At 27.7% G+C, this 19783-nt stretch overlaps 1 protein-coding gene across 1 annotated transcript in view; it reads right to left on the bottom strand.

The window, feature by feature from the left end:
• The window catches only part of LOC107446124 (uncharacterized), a 54983-nt gene that overhangs the window by 27243 nt on the left and 7957 nt on the right, over positions 1–19783 (bottom strand). The window contains exon 2 of the mRNA XM_043039094.3: positions 13060–13145. Within this exon, the coding sequence (XP_042895028.2) occupies positions 13060–13114 (55 nt within the window). The 5' untranslated portion in view covers positions 13115–13145. The remainder of the gene's footprint in view (positions 1–13059; positions 13146–19783) is intronic.

Raw genomic sequence — 19783 nt, 5'->3', positions numbered from 1 at the left:
CATATGAGTATGTATAAAATAATACATTGATACTCTATAACATTAGGGAATGTTATTTGCCAAACGTCCGTTCTTTGGGGCGTTTAACATCTACAGGTTAAAATATATCATAAATTTATCGGAAATGATTCTCTGCATAAATTCTATTTAAGTTTTTTCGTTTAAAATTTCATCAGTGGTAACAAGCATCAAGCTTTAATGTTTGTTTAATGAAATAGATTTTTTTCTTCACATGGTTGCCCGAAGGAATGACGAATAAAAGTATTAAAAAAGTTTATCGATACGTTTAAGCCAAAAAAATGGGAAAAAAGGGATTGAATGTTTTTTTTGCCTACATTTTAGACTAGAAATTGAAAATTTCTCATTCCACCAGCACGCTGAAGTTTGTCAAAAATTTCAAGTGAATAACGTCAGTTGCATAATAGAATTGTTTTTTTTTTTTTTTAAATAAGCAAATGATTTTTCCATTACGTATATTTTCATCTCGTATTTCAATTTTCTCCAATTTAATATTTCGAAACGAACTCGAAGGTTGATGAAACTTCCCCCCCCAGCATTCTATTAAAGGTTTCAGAAATTACTCTAGAAAAATCGCTTAGCGGCTGTTTATCATTCAGAATAATCACCACCAATTACGGTTACAGAGAGGCTTTAACTGACTTCATTTGATTAGGTGACACCCAAGAGCGTGGCTGTGATGATGTGGTTAATGGAATAATTTGAAATTTGGCACTCTTTGGTCATAAAGTATTCTACGCACGTTACTGACATATAACGGAAGCCTGCGCGGGCAATAACCATCGATCAGACCAGACATTCCGACGGCATATTTTAACATTTAATTTATGCCGCACTCAAATTGAACAATAATAAGGAATAACCAGTTTTTAAAACTTGTTATTAATCTGTGCTTTAATGTTTATATTTTTTCGAGAATTAATTTTTTTCTCTCCATATGATGTTTCATTTTTATGTTTTCGAAGTTTCTTAGACGGGTATGTAAACCAGGTCGATATATAGGCGTAGCTAAGGCTTATTTTTTTGTGTAATTTTTTCGATCTTCTTTTTGGTGTTGGGAGATATAGTCTCCCTAATGTTCTTTCACTTTGAAATATATATTTAAGTCTAATAGTTATTGTAACCAATAACATGCCCTTGGGGTAGGGACGGGGTGTGGTGACGAATTGATTGTTTCAATTGGATAAATTACTTTCCATTGGGGGCAAATTGACCATAAAACGTTTTTACATAATTTTTAAATAAATATTCTCTAATATGCGATACTTAATTAAATCATGTAAAATTGTCACGCAACGTAAATAAAGTTTAGAAGTTATTAAAACCAATAACATATTCTGTGAGTAGGTTCAAAAATGAGGATCATTCATTCCGCGAAGTTGTTTCAGTTGACATGATTTGGATTAAGACTTTTAAATATTGTTAGTTGTAACAAAAAATTAAATATTATAAGTTTGCTTATTATTTATTGTAAATTAATTATTTGTGAGAATTAGTACTCTATTTTTATTTTTTGACTTTCAGCTTAAACTATAGAACCTTTTTTTTCTCTTTAAGTCAAAATTATGTAAAAATATATTTTAGACAAGTAATTAAACAATAATGCAAGATATTTTCTGCTTACAAGATAATTAGATAGAGTTTCTGCTTACAAGAAATTACAAGATATTTTCAACTTTGCCTGGAGTTTTGTTATAATCCTGATACTATTACTAAAACAGGCACTAAATCGTATGCGTTTAGAGGAGCAGCAATTAATGCCATTGAAATTTCACATAATAAAACTATAATAACTAGTTATAGACTACAGTTAATACAATTTTATATATTGTAAAATATGATGTTGTTGCTTCATAATTGTGATAGTTTTTGCTTTAAAGTGAAAAAGTATAAATGAGGTAGATTTGTGCTCTTTTCAATGTAGTTTAGCAAAAAGATGTTAAACAAAAAATTATTCATCAAGTTAACCCTTTCTTACCATGGAAAGGTAAAACTGGTTTGTTAGTAGGTGCAGTTGCAGCGTTTTAATTTTTTTATTGCTTCTACAAAAATGGAGATAAAATTTACATTTACAGTAAAGTTGTTCATGTTTTTGATGAAATAACACTACCAAAATGATTAAATTAATTCTTAATATTATTTATGATGATAGAGTTTTACAATTTTACAATAGTTCATAGATATAAAATGTTCATAAATAGAAAAAATAATGCATGGTATTAGTTGTTACAGTTGCATATTTTATTTCGATTGCCCATTTCATTTCTATAACTTAATTTTTTTAATGATTGGGATATTACCAAGTTATTTTTTGTATAACTTTAACTATTTGCATGCATAGCCAAAATTTTACAAAATTTTTTAAAAGCTTTTTAATTCTAAATATTTTAATAAGTCAAAGTTTAAAAGTAAAAGTAATTTTAATCAGTTTCACAGTTTTAATTATTTAAAATACCCTGTTTGTCACCATCTAATATCAAAATTATACCTACTCATTCTGACTTTTTTTGTCATTAAAAAAAAATTTCTAATGAAACAAGTTTACTTTATTAAGATGTTAAACTGTGATCTATAGTTAAGAATATTTTTGTGAATGTATTAATTAATTTGTGTTTTTATATGCTTGCTATGTTTACAAATGGAACTAGCTCTTACACATAGCTTTTGGTTTAAAAATATGTATAATATAATAAGAATTTATTTAGTCTTACTATCACTGGAAAAGTAATAAAAAATTTTGACACAAAAAAATTGATATAATAATAGCATTACAAATAAAAATGTTTTGTTTCTAAAAAAAATTAATACTTATTAAATCTTAATACGCATGGAAAGAATGTTAGAAAATAAGATGATAAAATAACAAAATTTAAAAGTTTAAGTTCGATTTGAAAAACAAAAACCATTTCCTCTCTTTTTCCAATTATTTTTTAAATTAAAATGGCACACTTTAACTAAATCAGAAACCACTAGAAATCTAATTTCACATAACAAATTCCTAATGCAGTTTATGTCAGACACAGCTTGGCATACGGCTACAAAGGTTTAAAACACATAAAGAGATTAAGGAAGTTTAAAAATTTTACTTTAATGAATCTTTGTCAAACATATTCTTCGAAAAATAAAAAATAAAAATTTTGCAATGAAAAAAAGATTTGATTATGTCTCTCACCAAAGTATAACAATATATTTAAAATATATTTTTTTTTCACTCGCTCTTTTATTCAGCACACATAGAAAATTACATAGTTTTTTATTGCTCTAGACATACATATAAATTACGCTTAATTACTTTATTTACTTAATTGGAAATGTCACATATTTTCATTATCCTTCTTCTATTTTCTTCCCTTATTTTTCATACAAAGCATAATTTTATTCCGCTCAATTTATGCAAACATGTGGGTGAAAGTACTTTAATTCAAGAAAATGGTTATCACCGAAAACCTAAGATCTTGGTCAATCGTAGAAATAAAAACCAATCCTTAAAATTTTTGTTTCTTCGATATTAACTTCAAATCTCAACCTCGAGCCATTTACGAGTTCTGAATCATTAATCAGCAACCTTTTATCATTACACATAGGCGTTTTCTCTGCTAGATGTTTATCACTTATTTATGTTTTTTTATTAATTTTTCAACAATTTCTTTCTTTCTTGTTGCTGTTGCAACACGTGGAAAAAGAATTGGCGAAGTAAGAAGTCCGTGAAAGGACACTTTCCATTTTGAATGCTATCACTTTCACCTCAGTCACGGTTATGAGGGAAAAATACGTGATGACTAAAGGCACAAAAGTAACTGAGTCGAATTATAACTAATGGGCGTGAGTGCACCCTTCGTATGTGTAGGAATTTAGTTATTATCACATGACTTTAGGGTTATCGTCATCTTATGTTAATGTATAATATTTAAACTCGGGCCATAACTTATGTTGCTGATGTTAACATGTTGAAAAAAATATTTACGTCATAATATACGGTTAGCCTAAATGCTATATCTAGTTTTATAAGATAGAATACATAAAATGATGCTTTCATTCACTAAGATTATGGCACATACAATGTTCAATGTCTGTACTCTTGGACACCCGAAACACTTTCCAATGATAATCTGGCCCTTCAATACATTCAATCGATATATGCCAAACTAACACTGATGTGCTTCTGTATTTATTAGTATTAGAGGCACAGTGCGTTAAAAAAAGGACCACTTCGAATAATTTTTGATCTAATTATCGGATCTTCACGTTCCAGGACTCCATCTTAAAGGTTCAAGGGAGCGTCCTCAAATACGCTAATTAATTATTGGACGGTGTTTTAAGTTACGAAATAAGACACAAAAATGCAATTTCTCGGGATGTAGTTACCTTTTCTAGTGATTGAGTTAGGTTCTTTATTATCAAAATATAGGGGATAGCCGCAATCTGAGAGGACCCCTTAATGTTAATTTTATTTTTTGCGTATCTCGCTATATCTCGAGAACTTTTTAAGCGAATTAAAAGAAAACTTTGCTCACAATTACAAGATTCGTTTGGTCAAACATAATTCTATGCAAAAAATAACTTTTAGTAAATATTTATTATTTTTTATCATTTTATCAAATAATAGTCGAAAAATTTTTCCATTGTATGGTATATAATTTTTTACATCATTTTTAAAGGAAGCAATTTTACATGGCAAAATACAAATTATGAGAAAAATTGGTCGAATTGTTCATGAGGAATCGAATTTTCAATCTACGATTTTTTTGAGCACTGTACATTAAAAGACAATATTTTTGTACTCACAATGCTATGAAGAACAATGTTTGTGAACAAATATTATGTTATGCTATGCCAGTAACACTGCACAAACGCATCATTGCTGCTGTGTCAATCATTGACGGAAACAAGCTATCGAAAATATGAATTGAATATTGAAAATATAGTGTACTATTGCGGTGTGTGCCGGGTGATCAAGACATACATATACAGCATTTGACATCAGAAATTTGGCTATTGTAATGAGCATACCAAGTTGAAACACCCGTCTCTATAACTCGCATAATTATAAACAAACAGTCCTTTAAAACTGGATGAATCATTTCAGCTAACTCTGTAATACGTTGAAATTGTGTTTACGCTAGATTATTATGTAAAAACATTTTTGGTTTAGTAAAATATTAGAACTATGTAAAATTATTTACATAATTAAAAAAGATAAAAATTATATATCTCATAAAAACCTTATTAATTTTACATTATATATTAAAACTAAGTGTGTTTTAATGGTTTGATGTGCTATGAATTTAGTGATTATCACATGATTTTAGGACGGAAGTTAACATACGTTAAAATTTTAACGTAGCTCGTTAAAATTTTAACGTATGTTAACTTCCTTAGCTCGTTAAAGTTTTTAGCTAGGAAGTTAGCTCGTTAAAATTTTTATGTAATATTAATGCGTGGACTTTATTTTTACGCTGTAAAATTGAGGAAAAGCATTTTTGTTATTATAACATATCAAAACTATTTCTGGTATGATATATTAATATAATATAAACAATAATAATAATGAACTAAAATTATTTATCTTACAAAAATATGACTAATTATATGTTATATGTTAAAAGGGCATCTGCAATCCAAAATATGTCATATGTTCAAACAAAACCTTTTAAATCAACATTAATGGTCAGGTATTATGGAATATTACAATTATTTGAGTAATAAATATAGGTTAAAATTATTCATGTCATAACAATAATAATTATTTCATGTTATAAAATAAAAAAAAAAATAAGTTAAGGAATGACAAGTTAAAATTATTTCTAGAAATTTATTTTCATGGATACAATATTTCATTATTTATTCAAATTATTTATGTTATAATAATTGATAGTTTTTTTTGCCATACCACTCTAAAATTGTTTTGCTATATTACTAATATATTTATAATGTAAGAAGGTTAAAATTATTTATGTTTTAATAAGATATATTTATTTTATTTATAACATTTAAAATTTTTAAGAAAAAATCTAATATATATAATTCTCTTACGTGGCTCCCAAATTTTGACTGTATTTCTTTTCCGCCGGTGGCAACGCTTGCTTTGTTTTATTTACGTTTTGAAAACACCAAAGCATTCTGCCTTTTAATGATGTGTTTCTGATCTGATATATATAATTCTCTTACCAGGATCCCAAATTTTGGCTGAAGTACTTTGTACAACTAAATAAGATTCTTTTCACAACACTTAAATATTTACTTTATTTTCTTCATTTATAGAGAAAGCAGTCGGCAAAGAATTCTGTTAGGTTAAAAAACATTTCGCTAAGAAAATAACGAATTCTAAAAGAAATAAAAACAAACAACTTAAAAAATAAAAATGCTGTTGCCAGCCATAGAATTTTTTGAAAGTTAACTTATCAACATAAATCAAAATGACATAGAAGCGCAACTAGATCAAAATTATGATACCTGAGCGCTTGACGTAACAAACCCTTCAATTCTATAAGTGTTGCATCGCCAAATGCCCAAATTAACAATTGTATTTTTAAAGAAACTCTATAAAAACTTTTAAATAAACAACCTACTTCTGCAGTTGCTTCTTGAAGCACTTGGCTCATTGATTAAAAATATTGTTTTAATTTTACAGTACTAACTTTACTTCTACTTTCATTATCGCTATGACCCTCTTTCATTACATTTTACAACTTCATGCTAAATTTGAGGACTTCAAGTTGTTTTGTGGTAGAATACTGACATTTAGAAATGTGTACATAAACAAAATAATATTTAGAGGTTAAGAGTTGCCTCAGAAAAATTTGAATTGTTGACATTGAATTTAACAATGGAAACAATCGTTTTTGTGAAAAATTGAATTGTATTGTTGACATCAAAACTAAAAATATTGTGTTTTAACTTAACAATACTACCTTAATTTATACTTTAGAATTGCCTCGGAGAAATTTGAATTGTTAGCAATGACTTAAACAAAAAAGTTTTATTTTAACTGACAAATACTATATTATAATTTTAACTTTTTCTATGACTATACTCATTTTCTTACTCCTTTCTTTGTTTTTTATACATTTTATATTTTTGTGATAAAATAAAAAACTTACTGTTGTTCAGATTTTGAACACTGATGAAAACTCAAAATGATGGGCTTCATGAACAATCAAAAATATATGCATTTATTTCACAAATTCCATACTAATAGGGTGGCGCCCTTCAGAGAATTAAAAATACAAAATTATCTTCATCAAAGCCGATGCTTTACATACGGCGTTCAGTGGCAGACTACTATTTCATATTGTTTTACAACACATGGCTTTAGCCCTCTGGTGGGAAAGACTTTACAACAAAACTTACAACAATTACTTTTCTCAACAACTGAAATTTAGAATAGTGTGATTAAGAAAAATATGTGAACTGTTTGCAATTTCAAATTAATATTGAAATGTACAGGTTTGGAATTTTCTACAGTGAAAAGTTTTCGGAACTTCAATATTCAAAAAAGTATACAAAAGCTAGACGTTAAGAACGTATCCAATGAGTGAGCAAAGCAAGCATTGGATTGCGAAGCAATCCGAAATGAACTGCAAAAGCAGTTCCGGGGGTTGGCGAGCGCAAGCGAGCAGGGGGCGAAGCCTCCTAGTATTTAAAATTTGTTTAATTTATTATAATGTGTTAATATTTGTATATGAAATAAAATTTTGCAATTATATATGTTATAAAAATATATTAAATCGTCTAATCTTCTTAAGATGAAATTAAAAATTATATTATATAATAATGTTAATATATAATAATATTAATTTTTATATGTTATAATCGTTAATACCACACATATCTTAAGATTTTTGTAAATTAATATAATTAATAATATATATTATTTGATATACAATTAACGTTAATTTTTAATGTTATTTTTTATGAAAATAACATTTCGTAATTACTTCTGTTACAGAAATATTCCATATCATATCGTTTTCTTAAAAAATAGATATGAGCCGCTCAGAAGCCAATGCGGTTAAGTCCATTTTTTGATATTTTCTGATTTTTGGAAATTTTGATGAAATAAATAATAATCTACTTAGTTATTAAAGGATTTACTCGTTGATTACTTTTTTCTAGGTTAGACAGCAATTTTTTTAATAGCTTCTGAATATATTATATAATAATTTCAGAAGCCATTGTGAATAAGTTCACCTTTTATCAATATTTTTTTACATAATTTTTGAAATAAAAATTAAATTCTTCTTCTTTTTTCGATATTTGTTGGTAACACTGAAAAACAAGAAATTCATAGTAAGTTACTATGCCAGACGTAGTATTTTTAATACTACGGTAGTATTTTTTCGCCAAAAAAAGGGGTATGGTATTTTTCGTAGTATTTTTTTGAAATGTGGTATTTTTATTTTTTTTTCATTTCCTAAAACAAAGAAAAGTGCCACTTTATTTTTGAAGTAAAAAACAATTTTTGAAATAATCCAACAGTTTATTTTCTATTAGTCACTGTATCTAGTGATGATTGAGAAAAATCGAAGTTCGTTTATACTAGAAGACATAAATTTCTTATCTTTTTCAGCTGCCAAAAGGTATAAGTCCTAAAATTTTAAGATGCTGTCATTATTTCAATAAATACTTACATTTTTATTTACACATCCTGTACATATCCTGTTTTTTTTATAAACCAGGATATAAATATAATCCCTTGTTTATAAAATTAATAAACCAGGAATTTTAAAAACTAATGTATCAAAAAACATTAATTTTCTCAATTGTTGTGTTTTGGACTTAACCGCATTGGCTTCTGAGCGACTCATATATAACTTGTGTATGTGCCATTAATAATTATGTATGTGCCATATAACTTGTGTATGTGCCATTAATTTCAAAAAATATTATTCTTCCATTAGCTTAAAGATTATTTTAATGTATTAAAAATATTATATATTTTTAATCATATATGCGTATAGTTTTTGAATTCATATAGCCGTTTGCTATATTAAGTAACACAGAACGGAACTGTAGCTTCAATAATTCACTGAGATTTTTTTCCTCTTTTGGATCAATTTTAAATTATTAAATTTGAAATTAATAATAAATTAAAGAGGAAAATATACAGGTTTTGACAAATAATTTTTCTGTGAATTGTATCTAAAACTTTTTTACTTTACAGGAAAAAAATGAGTAAGCACAATATTTTTCAATTATTTACTATTGTCTTTCACAATACTATTTAGCTAGTCTATAAGTTAATAAAAGAAAAAGTTTTCGATACATCATGAATTTCAACTTTAAATACAATAAGTATAAAAGATACTGTAAAAATTTAGTTTTAAACGAAAAATTTTATTGCTTTTATCAACAATTTCAAGCGTGAAATTCAATTTATTTCAAGAGCCAACCCGTTTCATTAGTCTAGTTACGTCAAATAAAATAAATATAAAAAAAGAAAAGAATTAACTCAAGATGATTTCTGTCTCATCATCTGAATACCCTCTGGGGATATGAATTAATCAGCTATCCAACTTCCTATATTCATTTCATTCTTTCATTTGCAACCGACAGCTGTTTCGTTCTTTCTCACTGTATCAGTTGAACTAACATAGTTAAAACTTGATAGTTAATTTCCTTTAAATTGCGTCTGAAATGTTCTCTGCAACTAACACCTTTCCCACGCATGAATCTTTTAATATGCGAAGCTCGATCGTAGTTAGCTTAAAAGTTATGAGGGATTGTTGAAATAGGTAAAACTAGCAAGCTACTGTAAAGAAAAGACGTGAAAACGTGCAACTTAATCGCTGTTTATTAATTTATCAAGGCTCATTAAAATGCACAAAGTACGATGATGTTTGTTTTTAAAGTCGAAAGAATTTTAAGCACTTAAATGAAGTGTTTATAAGGAAATGTTTCAACTCCTGTATTTTTAAATAACTTGACATAAAAACACGGTTATATTCAGGAAGAATTTAAAAAATGCCTATTTTTTTGTTAAATTGCTGCATTTTAATGTTTTGGAATAAGGTTTATTAACGTCTTACTAAAAGTATAACAAACATGTGGCCTTTGGATTCTGGTTGGCCCTACGATTTGTCGACTATGAACCGCGAAGTCTAAAATGAAAATTTTTTTTCCTAATAATATTTAGTTTGAAATTTTTTATATGCATTTAGGGTCAAATTTTTTTTAAATATAAAGAGTAAAATTAAATTTAATTAAATTGAAGTAAAATTAAATTTAAAACATGTTCTTTCCAGAGTATGTTCATACGGGCTAAGTTTCAAATATTTTCCAAAAATTTTAATTTTTATTTCCCAAGAATTATGCATAACAAATATCGTAAACCGATTTAAATTTCTAATTATGATTCGAATAAAAGTAATTCCTTAATGTTTCTCAATCTTGCTTATTCTTAAATATTTCAACTCATTATAAAGACGTCAGTCTTTATCATGATTGAATAAAGACGTCATGATGGAAAAGGGAATCTACGCCATGATAGAATAAAGCCATTAGTCTTAATTAAAAGGAAGTAATTTGATTAAATATTTTTTTATGAATTGTTCAATGTTTTTTCTTATTAATAATATCAACATAAGGTCTCTTTAAATTAAAGTGGCGAAAAGAATGCGGACTTGCGCGTTAGTAAACAATGTGAAGGGGTTAGTATAACCTGGGACTGGAGGTCATATTCTCAGTCAAAGTACTTTACAAGTGATAGGTAAATGTAGGAAAATGATATTGAAACTATTTAACGAAGTCAATTTTCTGTGCGTCTGGTTCTTATTTAATTGAGGATAATGTTTCGAACATGGTTATACATTTTAAATCCATTATTTATATAAGCCTATTGAAATGCAATCTTATATAATTCTGACACATATACTTCTTTTTACGTATTACTGAATTTACAACTAGAGCAATTCAGTTTTGCAAATGCTAGCTGAACAAGTACAGTAACTAATTTTCGACAACTGATTCTCCATTTTAGAGTTGGCAAATTAAAGAGACCTGATGTGTTTAGGGCATTTCTTCTGTCTTATTTAGAATCCCTTCTACTTCTCATTTCCCTCATCCAATCCTTTCAAACTCTTGTTATTATTTCGTAAAAAACAGAAATTTACGTTAAAACCAAAATTTATTCTATTTAATTACTTTTACAGTTACAGAAATGCTCAAGTCATTTTTTGCGACCTTGAATCCAAAAAATGATAATTAATGTAATAATGAATTTATGAATTTCAGAGTAAACAGCTGATATGAATTTCATTTCCTTTTAAACTTTTAACAAGGAGTAAGCAGCTGATAAAATAAAATTCTCGAGAGATAAAATACATTCTCCAATTTTTTTTGGACACAAAATTTAATGTTAAAGGGAATTGTGAGAGAAAAATTTAGACGGGGAAAAGAACATTGAGTCCAATAGCTTACAACTGTAAATGTAATAAAATATGAAAATCACGTGGATAAGTTTAATAATTTCATAATAATTTCGCATAATGTAACATTTCCTATTTTTTCGAATAAAAAAAATACTATCCTGCATAATAGTACTATTGCAATTTTCTCTTTTAATAGAGGGCTGCTATTAACGTTTCACATAACGTAAAAACCTGTCATTATATTTTCGTAAAGAGATAAACGCATTATCATGAGAGCCATTTAGATAGCTTAAATCGATTTGGTGGCACTGTCGTATCGCTAACAAAATTTTATCCTACTATAAAAAGGATTATTTTTATCCGCGGTGTTGAATTCACGATAAGAATTGAGTCGCAACGAAACTACAAAAGGGAAGAAATGGTTGGGAAAAACCATTATAAATTTTTTATGTGAATTTTTTTGTTTTGTCTCTGGATAGAAATTGCTTGTCAAAAGATAATAGTGATAAAGCACGTATTGCGGTGTATTAATGCTGTTTAAACAAGCCTTTTATTAGATAAAGTCACTCAAGCGTGCAAATCGCTGTTCTTAAATAAGTGAAAGGAAAAGATGAGATTGTTTACAAATCCCTAATTACGTTAAAAGGATGCATCTTAGCTTTCACACTTATTGGAGATTCTAGATAAGGATATAACAAAATTCGATGAACATTGAAATTATTCTTGAAATTGTTGAGGTCATTATTCATACTATATAATTTTGAATACCTAAAAACAATGTGTAATTGAATTATAAAGTAGAGGATAATTTTATGAAAGATGATGCATGTTTGCCCAAATGTGACGATGTATAAAATGTTAATTATTTAAAAAGATTTATTTTATTTATATAGTTTATACAAAAATAGTGATATTAAAAGGGTATTTAAACTTGTTAGCTATATTCGTTGCGAATAGAATAAAAATTAATATTAAAATTGAGTTTTTACTTGTGTACCAAATATATCATGCAGTTTTGAGTACATAATCTATAACTGTACGATTATTGTATCCCTATATAGATGTACCAAAGATATAATTTGATAGATATGAGAAAGATTATATTCCCGAAAGTTGAATTTTGTAAGCGGAATTAGTTTTCTAATGTCAACTATTCAAAAAATGCAATTTTCTTAAAGAATAATTTTCCGTAAATGATGTGATAAACTGTTGATCAAGACGGAAAATAAAAATGCATTTTTCAGTAATCAATGAAAAAAAAATTTTTTTTTTATGATTAATGATACGTGTGATAAGTTTATTCTCTTCTAATAAATAATAATAATGTCTCAATTCATAATTGATTATTATTATTTTTAGTTTAGTTATAAGCACTTGACTCAGTATTTAGTTTTTATATAATATTAGTTTTAAAAGTAACCTTTCTTCCTAATCCTTTTTCTGAACTTAGACTTCATAGTATTTAGAAAAACTCATTAATATCATTTGTGTTGGGTATTATTTTTTAAATAATAAAACTAAGATTGTCAAATAAAAAAATTGAAAAAAGAAATGTATGACAAATATTTTACAATGAATAAAATTTCACACTTTGTAATGAAAGAAATAAGTTTTTAGATATTGGTTTGTTTAAAGAATCTAATAATAATAATAATTAAAGATTTGAACTTACCTGCAGCAAGAAGCAGATATATCGTCCATATCCTCCACGGTCCACCCTCCTTCATCGTAAATTATTCGAGATCGTGTCGTTTTTTCCTAAAATAATAAATAATTATTTAGTAAAACAATTAGAGTTTTATTAGATTTAAATTCACTCTGCTCATATACATGTGGAATAAAATAACATTATAAATCACTAGAAAAAGAAATTCATCCAGCAGTTTTTTTGATTTTGTGTTAAAACAAATCACCATACCAATTTTTAATTATTCAAAAAAAATTTAAAATAATACGAGACAAAAAAAATTGAAACGTTAAGAAAAATTTAATTGATTATTAGAATCAATACCAGCAATTGTTTCTTTTAAGTATTATGTTTTCCTTCAGCCTTTAATAGAAGCTGTATTGTTTTATAAACTGAATTCTTCACAATCCTTGTCTCAAAAAAATGTATTTAGTGCAAAAAATGTTTAATAAATCTTCAAAAATTCAATCTTCATGGTTAAATTGTGTTTTTTTAATAAACACAAAAGCAAATTAATTAATTTTTTTAACTAATTTTCCTAGAAATTAATATTTTTTCAAAGTTTTCCAAAGGCTGAAGATTTGCATTAATGCACGAAATTCAAAGATGCATTATATAAAAAAAGTAATTACGTTATGTTTGTTACTTGATATAAAATATTGGAAAGTATTTCAACATTCAAAAATTTTTTATGCATTCCAATGTTTATAAAATTGCAGGAAAAAGTTGCAATTCAAATATTACGACATATTTTTTTTAATGCATTTAATTACAATATTAAATAGAGTACACGCCCAGACTATTACAAAAACGTATATCTTGTTATTCCTCTAGAATCACTCAAGTTAGTAAATTAGTATTTAATTAGTATTAATTTTGTTAGTATTTAATTTTGTAAATGAAATCATGAAATTAAGAGATAACACGGTGCTTTAAAAGACAAGTAAATAATAATACTAATATTTTTTGCTTACTAGATAAACACGCATATGACAGAAATGTGTAACGTTTTCATCTAATAAATAAAAACGTTATATATATTTCTTAACTGCAACTCCGTTACAATTTCTTTAAATGAATTGAAACAATCAACTTTTTTAAGCGAAGTCATCAAAACGAAAGTGATAAGCCGCTATTTAAAAAGAAATAAATCTAGATGACATTTATTATTTCTAGGAGGGAGGGTCATCTCCAATTTCGGGGGATTCATTCCTCTTACGAAGAAAGCCCTTTTAAATCGTTCCAAAATTTGGGTCATCGGACGATTTTGTTTCTCTTAAATATGTCAGGTGGACTTCCTCGAAGAATAAAAAGTTGTGGTTAAAATTAATTTTCGTTTATTGCCGCTTGTTGCTTCAGCTCTCAGAACGAGTTTTTATCCATTTTTTAATTCTATCACCATGATTTGATTACACTGGAGAACTGATCAATTGAAGTCCTTTGTATGGGCCTCATCAATTATATTTCTTCCAGAGAAGAGAATTTGTTTACCTTTTGTGGATTTGGTGAATAGTACATGTGTAGAAAGAGCTTTCACCATGACCAGAATAATTTGAATCAAACCAGGGTGGTTACCTGACCTCAAATCATTTCGTCCTTGAGGATATAGAAGTGCAATTATTCAAGTGATGAAATACATAAGAAAATTACAATTATAAAATTTGCGATTTTTTTTGTAATGTCATATATTTTCTTAAAAAACATATTCCTAACATAGATCTCAAATTATTAGGAAGTGATGAAATATATTAGAATAGTACAATCATAAGATTTTTAAAATTTTCAACTTTTTTTAGAATTTTCTAAATAAATACATCCCAAATTAATTAAAGTTATGGAATATGATATAATTATGAAATTTATATATTTTTTGTAACTTTGAAAAACTTTTTCGGAAAAATGCTTGAATAACATGTAATTTTTAACTCTTTCATTTAAAAAGGTAAAATGAAATGTAAATTACTTTGTTGAATAAAGTAAAGAGCCTTGTTAGAATATCTTATTACTTCATAAGAATGAAATTGCAGCTTCCGGACCAATTATAAAACAACTTTGATTGGTCCGGAAGAAGAATTACAAAAAGAATTATTTGACTTTTGCAATCTGAAAAGGGACTTGTTATGTTAATTTATTATTTATTCAATGATATTATTATGACGGTTAGGTTTCTCCATATTCAGATAGTTTTTGGTTGCAGTAAAAACGTCTTATAAAATAACCACAAAACATAAATGTCTTAAATTATAAATTGCAGTCGTTTACTCCCGCCAAATGTTACCTATCTGACTCACAATGAGTAAAATGTTAGCGTTAATTAAGTCATGTATCATAAAAAAATTTTGCGATCTAGGTTAGCAATTTGAACCCGTGATGCAATTTCTCATTATTTAATCAACTCTAAATTTGATTAAACTTTAACCTAAGCATTAACTTAAGCATTGCTGCTTTGATTAAACTGGTTAGATTATTTTGCAGAGACGGATTTTGAACAGTATTGCTTCGTTTTTTTCCAAAAAAATCTAAGATTTCTAGAATGAAATCAACTTGAAAAATAATAGCTGTTGAACATATAATGCGTAAGGGCTAGAAATATTGTAGCCACGAAATGAGTTAATTTTTTCTCCCCCCCTCCATAGATTTTTAAATATGCATTATAATGAGATAAAATGGAATAAAGAATGAAATAATAACATTTTTATAGTATTTGACAAAATTTGTATCCTTTTAATGTCCATTAATAGAGTTCTACATTTGACTTTGCATAGCAATTTGAACCCGTGATGCAATTTCGACTCTTTTTTGTACTATTACTACTAACCCGTATTTGTTCACGCTTTAACTTATAAGAGAGCTTGTATTTCCCTGATAGAAGTTCGAAATTCCAGAAAAAAAATCATAATCATACTTTACATTTTTGAAATAATTTTTTATTTATTTTATGAGTAAAGAATTTTTCAACTGTTCTCCGTTTGGCCACCTGCTAAAATGGTGACATTTCGGTATTGCTCTTTAGCTTACAGTTTTAAAATTTATTTTTCATATAAAATAAGATGTTACGAAGCATCTTGAATAGTAGTAGTTTTCCAAAACAATAGTTTATAAATAGTATAAAATAAGATGTTATGAAGCATCTTGAATAGTAGTAGTTTTCTAAAACAATATTTTATAAATAGTATAAAATAAGATGTTATGAAGTATGTTGAATAGTAGTAGTTTTCTAAAACAATAGTTTGTAAATTATGCTGAGTTATAATCATATTTCTAATGCATTTATTATGAAATGAATTATCTGCATAGTGTTTCTTTAATTTAATATTAAAAAACGGCAAATAAGTCTTGATATTCAAATGTGCTATGTAACATATGCTATTATATAGACTGATATGAACATTTTTATAGCGTGGCATAACACAAAGAATTATCGATATTTTTAAAGTATATCTCAACATTTTTAGCACAGTGGACAATATTTTCACTATCGAAATGAAATTTATTTCCCCAACAATAATAATATTGTAATTCGATAGTCATTGTTATCAACAATAACTACGATATTAGCATATTCGGTGTTTATCATTGTTATTATTACCGATAGTACTTGTTTTATAGTGTCCGCAATTTTATCATTGTCAAAAACAGTCGTATGCTTGATGTTTATTATAATACATGGTATTTCTGATATATCGTGAGAATATATTTAAAAAAAAAATCGTTATCTGAACATTAAAGGATTGTCAATATTTTGCTACATATTGCTCAGATCCACTAAGATACGCCGAATCAATCAGGTGCACGAATTAATTCTGTTAAAATTATCACAAATGGTCAATTATTCATTTTTTAGTTCTTATTAATATCATTATTGACACAATAGTTACTATTCATGTTTAAACTTTCCCTTTCGCTCGTCAATATGACAGGTAATAAAAGTAGAGCAACAAATTTAAAAAATAGAATCGTGAAAGCAAAACATGTCAGGAAAAAAAAGTAAAGAGTGCCCTTAAGCGAGATACTGTAAGTAACAGTCATCAAAATATTATCATCAATAACAATCGAACATTTCTTCCCCGCGGAGGTCAAAAACACGATTCTTCTAATCTGTATGAGCTTGACGTTGAATATACCTTTCATAAAAGAAATTAAAAAATAAGAGGTAGATATAAAACACAGCTCTCCCCACGTTGTTCATGTTCCAAAGGGTGTGCGCTCTTTTATAGTAACTCCTTCATCCCACGATGGCGCCATGTCTTGCTCCTTCAATCATCCTTCCCCCCCCCCCTTCTTTTCGCTCTCCAATGCATACGATTATATTGATATATATTATAATTAAATAATGAGGAGTGTTTTATTTAATGAATAATACGCTTTCTAGAAAAATACTAAGAATAAGTTAAGTGCTTTATAGATAGTATGCAAAACAGGTGACACTTGGTCCACGAGGGCTTTTGAAAAGGAGTTTTATTACATTTTTTCAATAATCAATTCTATTTTTTTTCTAACATAATAAAAAGTGAGTACATATTAGGACTGAAGTATACATTTTAGATATCAATTAAACTCTAAAAATACTGCTTATCTATTAAAGTCCATAGATATACGAATGTATTTTAAATTATTTGAATTCAGGACTCTTTTTGATTAAGTATCTGAAATTGCATTATAAAGTCTATAATAAGCATTGTAGAAATATTTATTGAATAAATTTAAATTAAATAATCTAATAACGATTACGTACCTAGAAATCGAAAAAATTATGTATTAATACAAGAGGAAAATTTTAACTTTCAAAATATAAAACTTATATAATCTTTTAACAAATAAAATTCATCAATTTTCGAGGATTAATTTAATAAAATAAATGTAAGAAACGCTAAAAAAATACTATCGAAATTAAAAGCGATTTTCTTTTATACTTTGCCCGAGGGGCGATCCAAAAGTATTAAATTTGCTTATTGCGTGAGGAATCAACTTTGTAGTAAGGTAAGTATTATAACTATGCATTTTGTGAATATAATAAGAAGTATTATGATTTCTTTTTATATTTAGACATAATTTTAAACAAATTTAAAAAAAAATTTCAATAAAATTTCACTACTGTTTTCAACAAACTAGAATTTTATACAATACAGTACTTTGTAGTTAAATATTATTTTAAAAAGCTGTTGGGGCTTACAAAAGCAATGTTTTCATTTGTTTACCAATATTATTGCATTGTATTAAGTTTTAAAAATTGTAAACATCCCCCCCCTGTTTTACCCAGTTTAAGGCCTATCTTCTTGTTATATTCTATGGCAAGAATCATTATGGCATAATATTAAAATTAACTTTATTTATGACGTATTGATCCGCTGAATGCCGTTATTATAAAATTTACTGAAATATAATCGTTAAAGCTCCTAAAGTGATTTTCAAAACATTTTAATCGCATATATTTTGTTAAAATCATAATTCTTTTCTGATAAAAACAGGAGAAAGGATTTTCGCAAAACTTTTCAAAAAACAAACTGTAAAAGACCAGATAAATTCGCCGACAAAATTTTACCGAAATTCGAAGAATTTTAAGACGTTGTCCTTATGTTCTTCTTTAATGCAAATAAAAATAATTGACTGAAAACGCGACATGTACTGTCACCATTGAAGGCCTTAAGAAGAAAAAATAAAAAGGTTCAACATCTTGCGTCAGTGAACCACCTTCTCAAGTCCGGATAGCGGTAAGTAACCTTGATCGCCCACTAAGACTGCATTTAAAACAAGCCCTTCCTTAAAATGGCAGTAAAATATGAAACAGTCTATGTAAATATTGTGACGCATTTAGGTGTTCGTTTCCAGAGAAAAGAGGTGCAACTTCTCCGTTATTTATACTAAATGGTAGCTGCTTCTTATTTTTTTTATTTAATACTCAGTACTGAATGGAAATTCAAAATTAAAATTTTTCTCTCTCGTTTTTGACGAAACTGAAACATATCTAGCAGCAAAGTAACTTGGACCATCATTGGACCGATATTGATGAATTATCGCTCAATAAGGGTTCAAAGGGTCGTTATTTTTCCAATATTGGCCCTATATGTGGAAAAGTTCAATTCATCTGATATTTTACTGCCACTTTACAACAAATATCTGCCCTATATAGAATTATCAGATTTACTCCATATTTTTATTATTTACTGAATATAGACCCTATATAGACCATTCTTGGACCAATATTGCGAAATGTAGACATCCCAATGTTAGTCCCTCGGCGCATATTGTTATAGGACTCATATTGAGCCAATTGTATGGCCTTACTACGGAAAAGGTAAAAATGTTGCTAGCGTTGGAAAAGCCCAAGTAGACATGAAAGTTGTGGTGGCTCAGGGGATAGAGCATTCGCCTTCCAATAAAGCGAACCGGGTTCGAATCCCAGTCGATACGAATTCCGCATCTGGCTTGCACCGACCACAATGCTGACATGAAATATCCTCAGTGGTAGACGGATCATGGGTTAGAGTCCCCTTGCCGTCAGGCTAACCGTGGGAGGTTCTCGTGGTCTTCCTCTCCATGTAACACAAATGCGGGTTAGCTCCATCAAAAAGTCCTCCACGAAGGCAAATTTTTCTCAATACTCGATCCAGGAGTTCCCTTGTCTTCTGGATTGGGTTCAAAATTACAAGGATACGGAGTTGAACATTAGTAGTCGTAAACCCATAAAATTGGGTCGACTGTTCAAAGA

Source organism: Parasteatoda tepidariorum, chromosome 6 (assembly GCF_982258835.1).
Source record: "Parasteatoda tepidariorum strain Cologne lab strain chromosome 6, Ptep-v5.0, whole genome shotgun sequence".
NCBI classification, from domain to species: Eukaryota; Metazoa; Arthropoda; class Arachnida; order Araneae; family Theridiidae; genus Parasteatoda; species Parasteatoda tepidariorum.
Note: the sequence above shows the minus strand (reverse complement) of the source record. Positions and strands in the feature narration are given on the sequence as shown.